This window comes from Carcharodon carcharias, chromosome 10 (genome assembly GCF_017639515.1).
Source record: "Carcharodon carcharias isolate sCarCar2 chromosome 10, sCarCar2.pri, whole genome shotgun sequence".
Taxonomy (NCBI): domain Eukaryota; kingdom Metazoa; phylum Chordata; class Chondrichthyes; order Lamniformes; family Lamnidae; genus Carcharodon; species Carcharodon carcharias.
In genome coordinates, this window is record NC_054476.1 from 137203302 (window position 1) to 137223849 (window position 20548).

A 20548-nucleotide genomic window follows, 5' to 3' on the forward strand; every position below is an offset into this window, starting at 1 on the left:
GACCTAGCTTTACAGTAGCCTCGGGTTTACAATCTGGTGAGCACATTGTACTGTCTGATCCGCAGCAAGGACCTCCCAATTATCCAGCACTCAGAAGACTGCTGGAGGCCAGACATTTGCTGAGTCCGAGTTAAATGATGAGCCTCCGGCCTCTGTCATGTCACGGTTGCTGGAGCTGCAAAGGCAAGCTCGGGAACATCAGGAAAGAATGTCTGCTGCACTCCTCAGATTGCAAGGCACCATGGAGGAGTCTGTCCACCTTCAGGCTCAGGTGATAGTGCCGACATGTCAATGCACCGAGGTCAACACCGGTAGGATGGTGGCCGCCGTGGCGACATTGGTCCAGGACATCATCGCCTTTAATGGGGGGGCTGGCACCCATCTCTTCAGCATTTGTGACCAGTGACGCTGTGCTTCTGAAGGGGTCAGGTGCTGAAGGATGACAAAGGATCAGGTGCATTTAAAGTTTCATGGCTGCGTCTCTAATGACATTATCCTGATCATGGAGCGCAAGCGAGCTGCCCTTGGCCAGACAGGAGTCAGACATTCTCGGAGGCTATGTGAAGATCTATGGAGTGTCCTCACTGCATGTTGTTATCATCCTCCTGCAATCGAGCAACTATTAGGGCCTCATTGCATCTCCATGTCAGGAGCATTCTCACAGAGAGTATGTGCGCTGCCATAAGCCAGACTGAAGTCAAACATTCATAGATGCAATGTGAGGATCTATGGGGTCACCTCACTGCATGTCATCATCATCCTTCACAAGTCTAGCAGCTATGAGGGCCTCCTGAGCATGCCTGCCTTGTCTGGCCAGTGCGAGGGCCTCATCCCCGTCATTGTCGCCTTCGAGAACCTCCTCACCCTCATCCCCGTTGGCATCCTCCTCATCGGAAGGGACCTCCATCTCCTCCTCAGCCAGCTCCTATCCCTGTTGCAGTGCCAGGTTGTGAAGGGCGCAGCAGACAACAATGATGCGTGACACCCTCTGGGGACTGTATTTCAGGGCTCCACCAGACCGGTCCAGGCACTGGAACCTCATCTTCAGCATCCCGATGGTTTGTTCCACCAAGTAGTGAGTTGCAGCATTAGTCTCATTATAGCGTCGCTCTGCTGCAGTCTGAGGCCGCCGCACAGATGTCATCAGCCACGGCCTCTGTGGGTAGCCCTTGCCCCCAAGGAGCCAACTCTGCAGCTTCTGTGGATCCTGAATATGTCAAGGATCTGTGACCAACTGAGAATGTAGGAGTCATGGACACTCCCTGGAAACCATGCACACATCTGCAGGATGTGTTTGCGGTGGTCGCACTCCAGCTGCACATTCAGCAAGTGGACATAGCTGACTACGTGTTATGATGGAGATCTGAGCAGAGTGAGTGCAGTCAATCACACCCTGCACCTGTGGGAATCTTGAGATCTGAGCAAATCCAATCGCTATTGCATCCTGGCTATCCTGGTTCCAGGTGAAATGCACAAAGTTGCGTGCCCTCATGAAGATGGCATCCGTGATTCATGGATGTATTTGTGGATGGAGGTGTGATATCCCACAGAGGTCCCCTGTGGTGCCCTGAAAGGAGCCACTGGTGTAGAAATTGAGCACCACGGTCACTTTCATGGCCACTGGCAGTGGATGCCCTCCATGTTCCTGTGGCACCAAATCCTGCAGTAGCTGGCAGATGTGACCGACCAGTTCCCTAGACACGTGCAGTCTTCAGCTGGTTCTCGGTCATCTGCAGGAATGGCAGGCAGCCTCTATAGACTCTGGGTCTAGCTAGGCACCGACCAGCAACGGCTCGCTGTGGCTCTTTGGCAGCATGTGCGGGAGTCCCAGTCACTCCTTCTTCCAGAGGGTGCTGCTCCTCTCTCTGTGCAGCCAGGAGCCTCAGTCACTCTCTTCTCAGTTATCTTCACTTTCTCTATGCCACAAGGTGAACGGCTACTTCACAGGCCCCATGATCCTGATGTACTCTTCCTACAGGATGAAAGAGAGATGTGTGGGTTGACATGGGTGTACTAAGAACATGTTTTAGTAAAGTGTGAAGGCCCCTTAACACATCCCGGAGAGTGCTGGCCACCACTTGGATGGCCAGAGTTTAGTGCGCTGCATGGTTGCCTGAAACCCCACCCACCTCCGCCCCACTCCACCTGACCGATTGGCAGCAGATTTGCCCACTGGACTCCATGCTGTGCTCTCAGCTCCGGCATTCTCCTAACCCGCGCTGCAAGGCTGCACTGTTAGCTTGAACCATGGGGGAGACTGGTCCAAACCGGGATGATGACATTGCAAGGGGCTGTGAGAACCTCCACTAGTGACTGCTCCGTGACCAGCTTTAGCAAGGAGAATGTTCAACAGACCCGGTCATCCAATTGTTCTGCAGTCCACTAAAATTAGTTTGCAGTCTCTGCCTGAGGGGTGAAAAACTGGAGCGCTTGGTGGCACTTTCACGCCTCTGCATTGCTTGAGATATGCTAGAGGCCCGACTCCAAGAATGTCAATGTGGCTACGTCTGAACTGTCTCAGCTGCAGAGGAATAGTCATTTTATACCAGGATTCCCTAATGCGTAGCCACTTCGCTTCCCTCCCCTCCCTAGCGACCCCCCCACACCCCCCCGTGCTTATGTGCTGCCTTCAACCACATGGCAGCCCTTGTGTCCACCCCCCCTCCCCCAAAGTCATTTCAACCACAGACAGCCCTTGCCACCGCCCCCCCACACACCAAAGTCGCCTCAACTGTAGGGCAGCCCTTGACCACCCACTCAGCCCCATCCCTCAACATTGAAGTCCAACAGGCCACCCGGATTAGCACTGCGCAATGTTACTGTGTACTTACCTCCAAGTTCCCCTCAAAGTGCAGCCTGCCCAGTGCACACCTTTTTAATGTTGTGAAACATGTTGGCGTGCGTGGGTAAACAATCCAGCGGGTGGGTGAACGATTCCAGTGGACTGGGCTTATGATAATTATACAGATGTATAACAATGAGGTTCCCGACGTTCAACGGCAGGAAATGTGGTCCGCATTGGCGGGCGGAGCGGATGATAACAAACTGGTTTCACAACGTTGTGAAATCGATTTTTGGCCTTGTCATCATATTGCTTGCTCACACCAGTGGGCACAGATGATTCCACCCATTATCTTTGGGTTACACTCATTCGGGCCTGGCAGAACAGCATACCATGCTACCTGGGGAAAGATGACGACACTGGCATTGGCCGTCAATTCACTTACCCACTGGAATGCAGAGCAGAACGTGAGCAGGGTTGGCAACATAACACACACACACTTTCTTCTGTGTCCATCCTGGACACTATCACACTCTTTACTCTCTTTGATTAACAGACACTACTTGGGTTAAAAGACAGACATGCATTTATATAGCACCTTTATAAAGCCTCAGATGTTCAAAACAATTTACAGCCAATTAAATACTTTTCAAAGTGTTGCCACTTTTGTGATGGAATCATAACTCACTTCCCCCACACCCCTCATCTCACCTCCAGTTCTTTCACTAATTATCTTAAATCAGTGTCCCTGGTTACTAACCCTTCTACCACTGGAAAGAATTTCTCCTTGCTTAATCTATCAAAACAGTATATGATTTTGAACACCCCTATTAAATCACCCCTTAACCTTCTCTGCTTAAGGGAGAACAATACCACCTTCTCTAGTCTCTCTCCACATATCTGAAGTTCCATATTCCCCTGTTCCCCTCCCTGCACCCTCTCAAGGCCTCAGCATCCCTCCTGAGGTATGGTCCCCAGAATTGGACACAATATCCTAACTGCAATCTAATTGGTAATTTATAAAGGTTCAGAATAACTTACTTGTTTTTACACTTTGTCTATGTTTATAAAGCCTCTCATTCTCTTAAACTCCAGAGAACAGAGGCCCAATTTACTCAGCGTCTCATCATTGGTCCCTGCGATAACAGGGTTGTCCTCTATCTAGTGACCATTCACTGTAACACCTCCAATGTAAGTATACCCTTCCTTAAATATTTAGACCAAAACTGCACTGTATTCCAGGTATGGTCTCACCAATGCCCTGTATAACTGTAGCAAGACTGCTTTATTTTTCTGCTCCAATCCCCTTGTAATGGCCAATATGCCATTTGCTTTCCCAATTGCTTGCTTTATCTGCATACTAACTTTGTATTCCTTAAGTCCCTCTGATCATCAACATTTACACCTTTTTAAAAGTATTCTGCTTTCATATCAAGACCAATTGAATTACCTTACACCTCCCACATTGTACTCCATCTACCACCTTGTCACTTATTTAACTTGTCTATATCACTTTGCAGCCTGTGTCCTCACAGCTTTCATTCCCACCTAGCTTTGTATTGTCAATAAACTTAGGTACATTAATGATTAGACAAAGAGACAGTAATATAGATTGTAAAACGCAGAGGCCCAATGCACTGATCATTGTGCACTTCACTAGTCACAGCCTGCCAACTTGAAACTGTCCTGCTTATCCCCTCTCTCTGCTTCCTGTCCTTTAATTAATCCTCTATCCATACCAATATATCATCCCCACCTCCTGAACCCTGATCTTGCATTTTAATCTTGTGTGGCACTTTATCAAATGCCTTTTGGAAATCCAAATATATTACATCTACCTGGTTCCCCTTTACCTATCCTACTAGTTACATCCTCAAAACCTCTATAATAAATTTGTCAAACCGGATTTCCCTTTTATAAAACCATGTGGCCTTGTCCTCATCACACTGCTTTTCTAAATGCATTGTTAAGACTTCCTTAATACTAGATTCCAGCGCTTTCCCAATGACAGAGGTCAGACTAACTGGCCTGTAGTTCCAAGTTTTCTCTCTCCCTCCTTTCTTGAATAGTGTGTCACATTGTCTAACTTCCAATCCACTGGGACCGGTCCATAACCTAGGGGATTTTAGAAAATCATAACCAGTGCACCCACCATCACTGAAACTATATTTTAGAACCCCTCTCTTTCTTGTCTAGGAGAGAAGAGGAATGTTGAGCAGTTGTAGCATTCTCAGGTAAGCAAAAAAAAAAACACACACACAAGCAGGCATTTGCCCAACCTTATTCATGGACAATACACTGCATAAAAGGATTGCAAGGTAGAGAAGCAGACCCTCGACAATGGTAGAGTAAAACCACCTTACAAAGGGAAAGAATTATTTTATTCAAAGGACTTATTCATAGCACTCCCTGGGTTGTGCAGTTCCTGACAAGAGACAGGATGAACCCACTTCTGATTTCCCTTCATAGCTGGAATCTTCTTCAATCATAAGCTCATTGTGGTACCCTACTATGCCAAAGGCACATTTCACACTGGGGTTCCAGGTCAGTGTGTGTACTGTCCAAAATGTAGCAATTAGAACAGGTGGAAGAGCTTTAAATTTAAAGTAAAATTTTATTCAAGTATAGTTGAGATTTCTGAAGTATAGCATGTTTTTGTGCAGCTACAGATTCAAAATAAGGATCAGTCAGGGGTACAAGAACCAACCAGCAGAATGTTATTTACAAGTGGTATAATGCCTACAAAACATCAACTGAGAAATTACTCAAATCTTTACAAAATTCTGCATTTATTTTCTATTAACAAGGAGAACACCAGGAACAAAAATCACAACCTGAATTATTGGGCATCCCACATGAACTTGTGTGGCCCTCACTAAGTATTTTGGTCAATAAATATGTATATGACACATAGATACCCAACATTAAAACTCAATTCTTGGGAGCTAGAGGGTCCTTTCAGCAGTCCCCTGCTTGTTCTCATTGTCTGAGGATCCTGAATGTACTTGGTCAATATTGCTACACATTAAAATGACTCAACCCTCCAATTTGCTTTCCATGAAAGCCAGTTCAAACAATGCCCCCAAAACAAAGTGTGGTGTAACAACGTTAAAGCATGAACGCAGGTTAAATGAATATAACCCAAAAAAGCTTAATATTCCCCCTGCCGCAGGTATGACATAATATAGAGGAGGTGGTTACAAGAATGATGGAGTTGCAAAGCTCAACCTGTTCCATCAAGTTTCACATGTGGGTACAACAAGGTTAAGCGTTAAAGTAATTAACAAACCTAGCTGATAGTATTTTAACTGAATCAGACACTGAATGGACAACTCTTTATTTGGACTAAATTTAAACAGAATTTCTCCACAACCCACAGGCTTGAACCACACAGAAGGAAAATCAACTTGTGTATAAACAAGCAACTTGAGCCAGAACCGCTTTATATATGTCATAACATACTACACCAGAGGCATGGATCCTAACCAGCAAGGAAACTCAATGGAAGGGGACAGGTTAAAATCAGAAGGTGCACCATGTCATTCCAATGGCTAGAGACACTTGACCAATCTTTTAAAGCGACACATCTTAAACAACCGAAGGGAGATAAAGTTGAACTTTAAATGTAATTATAACCCATTTGTTCCAATGTCTTGAGGCTAGCCATTAGGCTTTAGACTAGAGTTTCATGTAAGCAACACAATTTGACACTTTAAATGGTTAACCTACAGGTTACAGTATAGGATATTCCAACATTGACATGCAGTGTGTAGTCTGTGCCTACCAATTATTCCAGCCAGTCATAGACAGCAGATATACCTTTCACTGGTGTAACAGGAGGTGGGGTCAAACCACTGGGACCTCTCCTGGTTCAGTTTTGCTTAATATGCAATAAATATATCGCTTTTGATTGTCCTTTCATGAAATCCTGTATGCTTTAAAGCAGGCTGCCGGATGGGAGCAAAAAGAGAAAGGAAATCAGCCCTTTGGAGACGATGAGATGTATGAGAGTAGCACATTTACAGCACAATAGTTTTGTGGTTACTGCAGGTATGTTGCTTGTTTAACAAGACCCCAAGACAGCTACAGGTCTTGAAACTTTGGAATTTCTTTTTACTAAAGTTCCAAATGAAGTTGCCATTTTACACAAGACCTCAGAAAACCACTGTAAAAGTCTTGATATCCCTGTTTGGGTTTCTCTTGAAGCCACCATTTTATTTTGCACTGTAAGCCATTACCTTTTCTTTCACAAACACTGCTGTTAACAATCATCTTCAACTTTTACAGACAATAACATGGTTGTTAAAAAAACACACTTGAAATGACTTTCCAAAAGTGAGGATTAAGTTCCATGACAAGCTTTAGGCAAAAATGCAGTGAAGCCACCTTGGAAATTCAATAAATGCTGCTGCCATCAAACAAAGACATTTTGATTTTTTGGCCACCCAGAGGGGGAAGGAAGTTCTGAGGTGAAGGTCACAGGAACTGAAGAGATTTAAAAAAAAATACAATTACTGGTTTTCAGTGCAGAATAGTTTGGGCGTGGATTAAGGGTCAGAAATCCCCATGTGGGGAAGAGAACCTGTGTTTGGAGGAGGAGTACACTAGGTGGAGTACAGCTCGAGTCTAGTAATAAGCCAGGTTTAAAAGAGCTGAGCTGGGGAATGTCATCATACCATCCAGTCTTTAAATCTGTAGGAAAGTAGCAAATGCTGCCCACTTCTCTACCATCTTAACATAGCTACAAGAGGAACAGAGATATGTGCATGTGCATACCCCACTCCTGACAGACATGTGCACTATTAGGCTGTATAATACCCCAGACTTTCCACATGCACAACTATTAGTAAACACCTACTTCTAATGTGTGTTTAGGGAACAGCAATAGTAAGCAAGCATTCAGATAAGTAAGCATTCAGATAACAATTAGAAAGACCATTTTTCTTGGACATTCAGATCAGGGTAACAGGGACCACCTTAGCAGGTCCAATTTACAGGATTTAGACAGTAGCCTATAGCTTAGTGTATTCTATGACAGCCCTCTGCTTATTTTATTTTTAACGCAGGTGTTAACCTGTCTATATTAAATGGTTAACGTCTCTGCTAAAATAGGCAGAAGAATATCATGTGGACTCAAAGCATTTGTCCACTAATATCAGCAAGTCATTTCTATGATTATATTATTCACAAGCTGTAATTATGGGCATAGGCTTTAACTTTATGGAATGCAAGCTTCAGCCAGTTTGGCTTCAATTTAAAAAGACACATCCCTTCACAAATAGGGTAAAGATATAGAAGGCACTATTTAAATGAGCAAGCATAACTCAGTATCATCCTTAGTTAACCAAATATTTGGAGGGATTCTCAAACAAACTCAACAGCAACTTGCATTTATATAGCACTTATCCAAATGTACTTTTTTTTACTTAAGGGAAATGCACTTCAAATAATGTCAGTCACAAGATTTGGCAATGGCAGTGAAAGTAACATGGGGAGGGGGAAGGGTGTGGAAAGAGGAGGGGGTGAAAAGAGTATAGAGGCCTGCCTGACTGATCTTCACTACTCATAACTTTTAAAACAAGTGGTGACCCCTGCCATTGTCAAATAATCCCATTCATTCTTTCCTATTATAAACACTGATGAAACAAAGGCTGAAAATTCAGAGGGTGATCCACTTTGCTGTTTTGCCACTTAGAACTATTTTGGAGTTAGAAGAAAACTTACAACCCATAAGGCAAACCAGTCTTCAATTAGATATAGACATGAAGTGGGCCTGTGTCAACCTTGCTATTTTGCCATCATAGCCACTTTTCTCTCTGTCACAATGGCAAGAATGCTCTATAACCTATGCAAAGAGTGATACGCCTCTGTAGCATGAATAGGAAATGCAAGCTAGATTTCTGAAAATGGATGAGAGGAATTGTTAATGGCAGGCTATTTAAAGTTGAGTACTTGTACAAAATTAAAAGAACACAAATATAAGTGCTCTGTCCCTCCTTTAGAGAGCGATGTGGAAAAGACTCCCACATAGGCCACTAATGCTGCATTAATTAACACATTGAAGGTTGTTTTTATATTTACTGCTGTAGATTAGGCTCCAAGAGTCTAATGTCCATACATTGCTTTGGGACTACCATTCTGGCAATGAAGGAGTGGAAATCTAGAGAAATGGTGGATGGGCAAAGAGCTCTTGTGACATATAGAAGAACTCTTTCTCCAATGACCTCCAGAGCCCAATTCCTTTTGAATGAGGCTTAGCCTGTGAATGCTTTAGGGCTTTGATTATTTATTAATATCTCAGGAGGGTTTAATGGCAGCAAAATGGGAGCTTCTGAAAGGTGACACTACATCTTGAAGCATATCAGTGACATCTAGTGGCAGAAGGTTAGAATGGCTGGTGTTCTTATATAAATATGAACTATGATAGACTTTTAAAAAAACCATAAAACCTACCAATGTTTTGCATTTAAAAACACCAGACCCATGTTGGCTACAGAATATAAGCCCAATTGTAGCTTAATATCTGAAAACTGAAAATAAAATTAAAAGCTTACATTAAAGTAAAAAAACAATTTATCCGTGCATTCATCCAGTCTGATGAGCACTGACTAGTCACAGTTCCCATCTTATATTAAAGGTGCAGTGGCTTCAGTCCCCAACAGCTCATTTAAACCAACCTTCCACTTTATTAGTAGGACCCATCTCCTACTGAATCACGTTGGCAAGTTATACTGTACCTACGGTACCATTTCCAGTGTCTCTAAATAAATGACAAATTATAGGTTGTTGACACAAAAATTGGATCATACTGAACTGCATAAATTAGGTCTTCACTGCACTATGCCCAGGAAGGGATTCAATAGATAAAAGCAGTATATAAATTAACTATTTCAGACACCTCATGTTTCTATAGTTTACTGACTAAATAATTCTCAATGTTTTACATGCTGTTTCCATTGAAAAGTTTATATTAAAAAATTTATAAAGCTCTGACTTTTTTAGTAGAGGACTTTAAGAACAATGCAACATTTTATGGGTTGAAATATTTTTGAATGGCAATATTTACCTTTGGCAAACTAATTTGCTTTTTTTGATATAAAATACTCAAAGATTTTTGATTTAAAAAGGAAAGCTGGTGATATTGGTAGACACATCTGGATGGCATTGCCATGTTGTCATTTATTGACACAATGGTTAGACAGGGCAAAGTCGTGAAAATGTGTTTAATATTGGCAATTAATTTAGCTGCTGCCATTTCTAAGTATGTGGGCTGGTGCTCTGCTTTGTGCTGACAAACCAATCAGCATCATTAAGGACAAAACACCAAAGGTTTTGTGCTTCATAACTCAAATCACTGAATTAAAACGGTGTTCCTGTCTAATTATCCATCAGTGGAAAGAACAGACGTTCCTCCAGCCAAACAATGGAATTTAGACAGTGTGATCCTACACATTAGATCCAGTCCGTGGTTCTCCTTCTTGTTGTAATGAAGAGTTGAGAAAACTGAGAAAAATTATTTAAATGCCATCTTTTAGCAGATTTTTTTTATTGAGTTTAACACAATCCCTTTTCATTTTAGTGACCCTTTGAATCCTGTCTTAGTACTGAAAAAATATTCCAAACTTTTGGAAAACTTATTCCCCAGGTGCTCTAAAAGTGGAATAAGACAGAAATACTAAAAATGACAGCTCAGAGTTTAAAAATAAACACAATTTTTAAAAAGGAGAAAAGAAAACAAAGGTTTTAAACACCCACATACACAAAAAAAAGCCACTGGTGAATCCTGCAGGAGATTCTCTTAAAGTGAAGTTACCAATTTAAAAAAATATATTTTTGAAGTTATGTCATATCCTCTAACTGCCAATTTGGATTTTCTTTGCAATTTAAAAAAAAAAATCGATTTTTAAAATTCTTCCAAATTAGCACAAAAAGAGTAGGGATTAGTTCCTATTAGCTGCATTATTATGGAGTATTTCTTTAATAAGGTGTCAATGGTACAACATAAAATTTTATATTAGATACAAAAGTCACAAACAAGCCACAGGAAATTAACAGAGAACTATATAACCTCATGTGATTTAAAACCCTATATGAAACTGGTGTCAAAATTGCTTTCATATTAGTTTCACATATAGATTAAGCTTCCTTGCACCATTGGGTAAGCGTGTAAACAAATGCGCCATTGTGTGTGCATTCTGTATAAAATTTATTTATACATACAATTTGAATTCACTGAGTGCACACATGTAAGTGATAATCCATACTGAGCTAGGTTCGCACGATGAACCACAGTTCAGCACAGTGCCACCGAAACCAAAAGACAATTAGAAACTAGGTTAGACTTACAGGAAAATAGTTTTGCTGAAATTAAAAAAAACAAGTCCATTGTAAAACTGGGAAGGAAAACACCTCATCCATGGACCTTTAAGGAGCATTTATGTCAGGTGTTGTGACCCAAAAAAATTAACCACTGACTGTTCAGCTTGCACATTCAGGTATTCATTTATGGAGCATAGGCTGTGGACCAATGAGTTTATAAGCTCACAATGCATAGAAAGGGGAACATGCCGCACTGGTTAACAGAAAAAAAAAAAAAAATTTTTGTACAATAGAAGAAATGTAAAATTTCTTCAGAATATTGCGCTGTTTTCAGCACTATTGTTACCGACGATTTTATCTTTGGATCAAACAAAGCCGTCAATATTTTGGTTTTAGGTATAAATTTAATTACACACCCCTTTAAAGTTTAATCTATCTCAGAGCCCACTTGAACGATCTCCCCATTGCTTACAGGAAGCCGCAGGTGCCTCAGTATAATGCACAGAATTTTACGACTGCTGCTTTAAACAAGTACCATCCACGTTCTAAGGGGTGTAGGTGTGACAGAAATTTAGTACATTCTTATACAATGAATTCAGTTTCTTTGTGTATAGATGAGTTATACAGACCAGGTATTCTGTTTTATCCATTAGGTAGCATGCTGTGGCCAGTTCTTGGAATTCTTTACTGCTAATATTTGTAGTGAGGAAGCGAGATACAGTTGAGGACAAGAAGCAGGTTTACATCGCTTTTGAAGCCAGACAATAAGCAAGGCTGTAAGGAAAGTCCTCCATTTATCAAACATTTACTCACCCTCTCTAACAGTGCACAGACTAATAACTGAAGCTTAAAGATGGGTGCAATGTTTGGGGAAAATTGAGCTCTCTGCTAAATTTTTAAAAATAGAACCAGAGAATCTTTGTTTCAAAAGGAGGAAACTACAAATCAGATAATGTAAGAAAGTATCAAACATCCTGAACCCTAAAGCTCTAACTAGGGCTGTTGAAAACTATAAATTAAGATAGGTATTTCAGAGCTGGTTCAGCCAAGATAAAGGCTTTTCACCCTTGAGGAGAACAAACTAGTTCACTTGTATTATAATCTACGGTAACGGGCACATTTACCAACGAAACACACATCCAACATTAATACGAGGCCATACCAGTAAAACAAGATTTCCTCAGTGGGCAAAAGTAAACCAGAATTTATATCAGCTGTTATTGAAATGCGTGGTACCTCAAAATGCTCATAGCATTTCCATTTAGTGACGTTTTTGGCAGCATACTTAGATTTTAAAAAATTCTGCTGATATCTACAGGCTAGATGTTACAGATGCACTTTAAAATTCCCTATAGTTAGTGAAGCAGTCATGTTTAAGCGCATCATAGAAACAAACTGTGCAAATTTTTCTGGCACAGGGCACCTTAGGGTGGGCATGGTTATTTACAATTAAAGTTAATTATTAAAAGCAAGTGCCTTACTCAACGCAAATTCTTTTAAAAAAAAAACACCATCATATTTTGTTTTTGCATCGGCAATGAACCATTTTGGAATTTCCAGTATTGCTGTTCCCTGGCAGGAATTGTAGTGATGGAATATTAACGAGTTGGTACAATAGGAGTCATAAGTCCTATAATTTTGTTTGTCTAAATGGTCTAAAACAGTTATAATGCTTCCATTTTCTTTATCATATTTAAAGCAGACAAAACAACTAATAGCAAAATGATTCATTTCAAGAGTAGTCACTTTTTCAATGCAATCATTGCATACGTTCAATTTCTCTGATTAAAACACTGCTCACTTAATTAGGCCATGTGGGTTGCCATGGTGCATTTTTAAATATGCTGAAATACAAACAATATCATTGCAGATCACTATAAAGTAAAGCACACCCTATAAACCACAATGTTGTAATAAAACATGTCAGACACTTCACAGCACATCCTTTCCTCAATTCTGAGCAGGACTAGAGCATTACAGCAACCAATTTGGCCTAAATAAATGAGCCAGTCTGATTTGACCAAAGGAATAAGGAGTCACTGAGAAAAATCCATCACAGGAATGAATGGAGTCTATTGGTGTCAGGAATTATTTCACCAATCAAGTTTTGCAAACTGACTGAGCTTGTTTTTCAGTATTAAGATAATGTGCTGGCCCAAAACCTATGCATCATAGGTTAGAAATGAAATGCAGCAAAACGGAATGTCAACTGAAACATTGTACACTTCAAAGTGTAACTAAAAATGCACTGTAATTGTTAAAAGTACTGGATATTGCTTTGGACTGTACTCAAATTTAGATTTGAAGAAAAAATGGCAGCTGTCTTTTCCAGAATTAAATTGCAGCCCATCTTTAAGCTTTCTTGTGTTGTTTTCAAACATGCATAATATCTCCATGTTCTGTGTACTTTTAAATATCCCCTAAATCTACCGTATTACTCTTTTCTCTTTAAGGTTGATGTGGGGGGTTGGGGGGAAACGCGACGCGCGGGGGGAAGAGAGGAGAGGGAATTTACTACCAGAGCATAATGCTCAGAACCCTGTATTTGCAATACAAAAACATTTTTGTCCAAAACCATGCTTCATCTTCTAGGCCAAGGCAATTACACCAGCAATTTCCCTTGAATCACTGCAGTCACTGGATCACTGACTTTACCAGCAGTGAAAGACATGATCACCATGACGACTCCAGACTGTCACGCATGTCCAACAAACACACACTCCCCCCCCCCACCCCAAGCAGCAGGCGGAGGCAATTCTGATATGTTACATCCGCGCTGTCTCCGTCAGGACTTGGAGGAACATTTCAGCAAGGCTTATGGGCATCCGTGAGGCTATTTTGTCAATTGTAAACTTCTCTTTAATAATTTGTCTTCCGAGAGTTCAAAGGGGGCAGCAGCTGTCAAGCCTTCCACAAGCTGCTGACAGGCCTGGGGAGAAATCAGTTTGCAATTCCGAAGGTCGATTCGAATAAGGTTTGGGCAGTGTTTAAGCAGCAATAGGCACTGATCTGTTATTCGATGGCAACCTGAAAGGAGCAAGAAATGAGGCATTAACAAATGCCAACAAGTACCATTAATACAGGCATTTTCATATTAAAACCGTTTTCATACTTTCCCTTGGTTTTGGCGATTTTGCCTGCCAAGTGAATCAAATTTTATTTCCCTGTTAGCAGGAAATTAATATGAATGCCGTTTAGCTCGAGCTTTTAGTTTTAATCAGCTTGTATATACTCACATCAGGTGAGATTACAAGGTCAGATTACAAGGGTCGAGCCTGAGGCATTTTAAAATTTTAAAGGTGTAATTTTCACTTGAATATACTGTGTTTATGAATGCATTGACCCTAACCTGAGAAGCAGTGAATTACGTAACAATGGCAAAGTTGGCTAAACCCACAGAATCATATGTCTACTCAGTGCCCATAAGGAAACAAAAGGTGTTGGTGAGATACCAATGACCTTTTTACCTGAAAGGTTAATTTCAGTCAGTGTTTCCCGTGTAGAAGCTCCAGGTGCTGTCAGTAGGGCAATCGACTGATCGGTCACATGGTTGCACTGGCTGAGGTCCAGCTTGTTCAGCATTGGCATGTGGCGGGTCATCAGTGCCAGTGAGCAGTCGGTGATGTCCAGACCAGCTAAGTGAAATTCTGTCAAGTTCCATAGTTTGCTGTGATTATAGTTCTGACCTATGGAAGATAGAAAAAGGACAACTTATTTCAAGTTAAGATCAGAGATTGCAGCACAATCACAACCAAAGAAACCCAAAGGATTTATAAGATAATAAACTTGTGTATTGTGCACACCTTGCAAAAACAACAAAATAGATAAATTGCTCTCCATTCCTATAAAGATATCTAGAATGGGTCTTCTCCTTCATCCCCTTGATTGTTATCCAAAACAAAAACAGAAATACCTGGAAAAACTCAGCAGGTCTGGCAGCATCAGCAGAGAAGAACAAAGTTGATGTTTCGAGTCCTCATGACCCTTCAACAGAACTGTTCTGTTGAAGGGTCATGAGGACTTGAAACGTCAACTTTGTTCTTCTCCGCCGACGCTGCCAGACCTGCTGAGTTTTTCCAGGTATTTCTGTTTTTGTTTTGGATTTCCAGCATCCGCAGTTTTTTTGTTTTTATCCCTTGATTGTTATGTTGAACTTTCAAGCTTGGGGAGAGGCAACAAGTTGATAAAAGTATAGCACGGCTGAAAATAGCCTGCATCAAGTCAAAAAATAGTCTGACCTGAGAAGTCCAATTCAACCTATTTTTGCATTTGACAATATGTAAGGTTATATGTATTTAATATGGTTTCCAGGTCTGAATATGATATTATGTTGCATACCACTAATTGTATTACAGATTGGAAGGTGGGGTGGTGGTGGGGGGAGTTCAAGCAAGGGAGGGGGGAGTAGTGCTGTAGGAGGGACAATGTCATGGAGCAGCAGATAGAGGAATTTGGACAGAGAAGTAGAAGCAGAACCTTGATCATGATTTATCCAATTTTTCAATTTTGAATGTTCCTGCAGAAAGGCCAGTAATTCTGAAGGGTGATACCCTCAGGCCTGATGAAGAGAGGGAGGTGGGAGGGCATGTTGTATTTGGTAGAAAAGTTATACTGAAAATCCATTTAACATTAAGCAGGTTGATGGACAGCAATACTGAAAGAATATGAACATTTTAAAACACATGAACAACCATTCCACAACATCTGGCAGTACCAACTATTCAAAGATGATGAAAACAATTTTTACTTTACAGCCAGTAAGTTGTTAAAGTGCTAGTGAAGAGTCATGTCAAGAACATAGACTCAGTACTTTACTGTACTGTACTAAAGAGCATATGATGAAATAGTTGCTAACAGATTAGATACGTGTACTAACTCTGAACTGACCTACTCTGCAATCTGTAGGCGGAGAAAGCAACTCTTTCATCTGGGAGTCTTTGAGATCCGCCACCCAGCGAAGATCGAGCATATGTAGAAGGGGGCAACTTGCTGTACAAAGCGCAGAGATCGCACTCCAAATGCAACCTGCTAGTGCCAGTATTTTCAAATCTGTCACAAAAGAAGGTTACACATAAAATCTATTTCATTTAAAATGAAGATATAAATACATAATAAGCTTAATATTTAACCCACAAAATATCTGAGAACATAACTCATATAAATTTTCAAGTGGCTATTAATTCTGTGCTATTTTTCTTGAACAGACAGTGCCATTTGCCAGAACATTGTACTGGGTGGAAAGGCCTCTGTTCCAAGCAAAGCAGTGGGAGGAACTCTCAACTGCTCTTCTTGGAATGGAGCTCCTTCATAATCTGTTTTAAAGGGCAATAGCAGGACTAGTTAGTATTAAACCCTCCAAAACAGAAAGACCATTTTAAACTTCTGTAAGCACAGATTTCAATTCTCTTATCAGCAAAAAAATGAAGGCCGCTATATTGGTATCACAGCTTATGCGTACCTCTTCGAGTCTTATGAACCTTCATCAGCAACTGTAACCCACCTACCGCCACCCCTGCACCCCCAGCTAAGTCACACCCCATCCTGACGTGGAACTATTAGCATTATTAATGTTGTAGGAGCACAGTCGATGTCTAAAAAGTACCACATTAGTGTGCAATAATGAAATTCCATGAAATAATTGACATTTCACAGCACTTCGATGATGCACACGACTATTCACTTGACAATATATTTTCTGGCTTGTATTGTCACCAAAAATGACATATAAATTCCAATTTTCATGGCTGTAATTAAAAACAAAAGTTGCAATGCTCTTGAATTCTGTAACTGCTTCATGCTAGATATAATCTAAACATGAAATGAATCTAAAATGCAAAGAAAAATGGACTCAGTTTGATTAAGAAAAGCTATAACATTATTACCCCATTTTGAATGATGCTTAAGTGCTATTATGGTCATTGATATTGTAACATATTTGTCTCAATATATTATTTCTCAGTTTTGTTGCATGAGGAGCTAATTGCTAACAGAGGAGTACTGGCAGCATAACATCCTGTGTGTTAGACAGCAAAGGTATGATACTAGTTAATTTTCTAGTGAAGATCTACTATTTTCAACCATCACTAAATTATGAGAACTGGCCATTAAAATGAATTTGTCCTGAAACATACTGAATTTCAGCAGCCCTCATTCATCACAGTGAACATCTGGTATATGTATAGCTAACAAAATGGCACAAGATCAAGTTAAAAATAAATTCACCTTTTGCATATAAAAGTGAAGTCCACACGTAATATCTAAAACTGAAGATGCACTACCTGAACTACTAAGTAACATCAGTAACTAAAGCCAACATAAGAGTTGGGGATTGGAACCCAGTTTCATGGAAATTGACCAATACAATTAGTTGAGATTAAAGATGGTATCAGACTGAACAATAAATTTCCCAATACAACCCTTCTTATCATGACAACATCTGTACTTCATGAAAAGCTTGTGTTTGAGAGGTATCCCTTTAAATCCAACGTGAAACTAGTGTCTTCTGGAAAGAGCTGTAATTGGAAGTCCTGGCTATGAGATGATCTGACTTCTGAGAAGTTAGATTCTGGCCAAGGTAGCCACAGGGGTGAAAACTGGAAAAAAATTCTAATTGAGGCTAATTGAGAGGTGTTGTGTCTCTGCCTATGTACTGTAAAATGGACACAGTTATAAAACGCAGAATTCATGAGGAGAAGCAAGCAAAGCTCTCTAAGAGAAAATAAGTTTTCTGTTTGATAATAAGAAGAAAATACAACTCCAGAAGCACTTGGTGAAGCAACATTTGAGTTGGCTAAAAGGAACTGGATACTAAAAAGGTATGAAAAACTCAGGCATGCTAAAGAGCCGAGTGTTTGTATCAGAGAACCAGACCATGAACTGGCTGTTGTTAGTTGGTCAGTTGAAAAATGACTCTGGAAAGCTATGCAATCAGGACTGATGTGACTTGAGTGAGAGGATTCACAGACTTGGTGTTAACTATATCCGGGGACTTTGACTAAAATACTGCTGCCGGTGAGAAGTGATTTGAGGGCTAAATCCATCGAGTGGGAAAAATGAGAGATCCTCCTTCCCAGAGGGCAAGTTGAAAAGACTAGGAGATATCATGTGGTCCCACAGTTGCACGTATAGTGATGAATGTGTTTGTAATTTCATGAGGCGTATCTTTGTTGTATCAGCTATTACAAATGAAATTCATCTTTGAGCGAAATACCATTTGTCTGTTAATGCAGACAATTTTATATTAATTTTGGGTTTGATTGTTACAGTAAAAGTTTTAAAGTGTGAAACATGTTACTCAATTCCTTTAGTCTGTGTTGTTTGGGATTCCTTTCTTTTCAGCTAATGGATTTCTACAGGGATTGTACACTTACATATGGTCCATTTCTCCTCCATAAATGACTGCACTTGTGTCCTGGCCAGGACTATGGACAGGTACAAACATTGTAACAGCAGGGGTAATTAACCAATTAACAGCTGCAGGTGCTGGCTCCAGTTGCGATGCAATATATTTCAGTTTATCATTACAAATCAGCTCAAATCTAGCAGTATATTTCAGTTTCTCACTAAATCATTCACCACACTCTGCCATTCATAAGCAATCTCTGATCTTGCTTCATTTTCAATTAATTTTCTCTTATTTCTAATAGAAAGCACAGGAGATTAATTTATCTCCGAATCACTTAACCATCTTCCCAAAGGGCAGCCCTGCTCATTACCAGTAGCAAAAGTATAAGAAGTATATGTCTGTCTCAATTTGGCATAGGATACAGTTACGAGAAGCCATTTTTGATATAATCAAGTGCTCAATTGAGTAGCAGAAATGTTTCTGTAATATAAATATGCTTTGAAGTAGACTAGACACACATCTTTATCAACTGAATTCTGAAGGAAAGGGATGCTCCTCCACTTCCTCCTTCCCATGTTAGATAATGTCAAAGAATGTATTCATTTGGAGGTTCGAATGCGAAAAGAGGAGGGCATAAGATCACTATCATTCAGAATTAAACTGGTTCACATTTGAATACTGCACACCAACATTCCAAGATACAATACCACACAACATTTGGATCCCCTTATCAATTTGAGTTTGCATTTTTTTATTCTTTTGTGGGATGAGTCACTGGCTAGGTCAGCATTTGTTACTCATCCCTAATTGCTCGAGAAGGTGGTGGTGAGCCACCATCTTGAGCTGCTGCAGTCCATGTAATGTAGGTACACAAACAGTGCTGTTAGGGAGGGAGTTCAGGGATTTTGACCCTGTGAAGGATCGGTGATATAGTTTCAAGTAGCTTGGAAGGGAACTTGCAGCTGGTGCCGTCCCAGCGCTCTTGCTGCCCTTGTCCTTCTAGGTGGTAGGGATCATGGGTTTGGAAAGTGCTGTCAAAGAAGTCTTGGCAAGTTGTAGCAGTAGATCTTGTACATGGTACACACTGCTGCCACTGTGCATCAGTGGCGGAGGAAGTGAATGATTAAGGTGGTGGATGGAGTGCTGATCAAGTGGATTGTTTTGTCTTGGATAGCATCGAGCTTCTAGTGTGTTACTGGAGCTGCACTCATCCGGCAAGGGTATTCCATCACACTCCTGACTGTGCCATGTACATGGCAGACAGGCTTTGGGGAGTCAGGAGGTGAGTTACTCACCCCGCTCAACCTCTAACCTGTTCTTGTAGCTAGTATTTACATGACTGATCCTAAGTTTCTGGTCAATGGTAATCCCAGGATTTTGATGAAAGGGATTCAGCGACGGCAATAAATGTCAACAGGAGATGGCTAGATTCTCTTTTGCTCGAGATGGTCATTGCCTGGCACTTGTGTGGCACAAATGTTACTTGCCACTTATCAGCCCAGGCCTAAATGTTATCCAGCTGCATGTGGACACCGACTTCTTCAGTATCTACGGAGTTGCGAATGGCACTGAACACTGCAGTCATTAGTGAACATCCCCACTTCTGAACTTATGACGGAGGGAAGGTCATTGACAAAGCAGCTGAAGATGATTGGGCCTAGGACACTACCCTGAGGAATCCCTGCAGTGATGTCCTGGGGCGTTGACTGGCCTCCAACAACCATAACTGTCTTCCTTTGTGCTAGGTAAGACTCCGAACAGTGTAGATCCCCTCCCCCCACCAATTCCCATTGACTTCAATTTTGCTGGGGCTCCTTGATGCCACATTTGGTCAAATGCTACTTGATGTCAAGGGTAGTCATTCGCTCCTCACTTCTTGGATTCAGCTCTTTTGTTCATATTTGGACCAAGGCTGTAATGAAGTCAGGAGCTGAGTGGCCATGCCAAGCCCAAACTGAGCATTGGTGAGCAGGTAATTGCTGTGTAAGTGCTGCTTGATAGCACTGTCGATGACACCTTCCATCACTTTGCTGATGATCGAGAGTAGACTGATGAGGTAGTAACTGGCTGGATTGATTTGTGCTGCTTTTTGTGAACAGACA

The 20548-nt window shown here is 41.0% G+C and overlaps 1 protein-coding gene across 3 annotated transcripts in view; it reads right to left on the reverse strand.

Moving 5' to 3' along the window:
* Positions 1-5376: 5376 nt before the first annotated feature.
* Positions 5377-20548, reverse strand: part of LOC121283055 (lysine-specific demethylase 2B-like) — a 161211-nt gene continuing 146039 nt past the window's right edge. For 2 of the 3 annotated variants that reach the window (XM_041197052.1, XM_041197051.1), the window contains exons 9-11: positions 15989-16150; positions 14569-14787; positions 5377-14128 (exon numbers count right to left, since the gene is read on the reverse strand). In XM_041197052.1, the coding sequence (XP_041052986.1) occupies positions 13935-14128; positions 14569-14787; positions 15989-16150 (575 nt within the window). In that variant the 3' untranslated portion in view covers positions 5377-13934. Of the gene's footprint in view, positions 14129-14568; positions 14788-15988; positions 16151-20548 lie in introns of those variants that run through there. The other variant, XM_041197053.1, reaches the window with a different exon arrangement.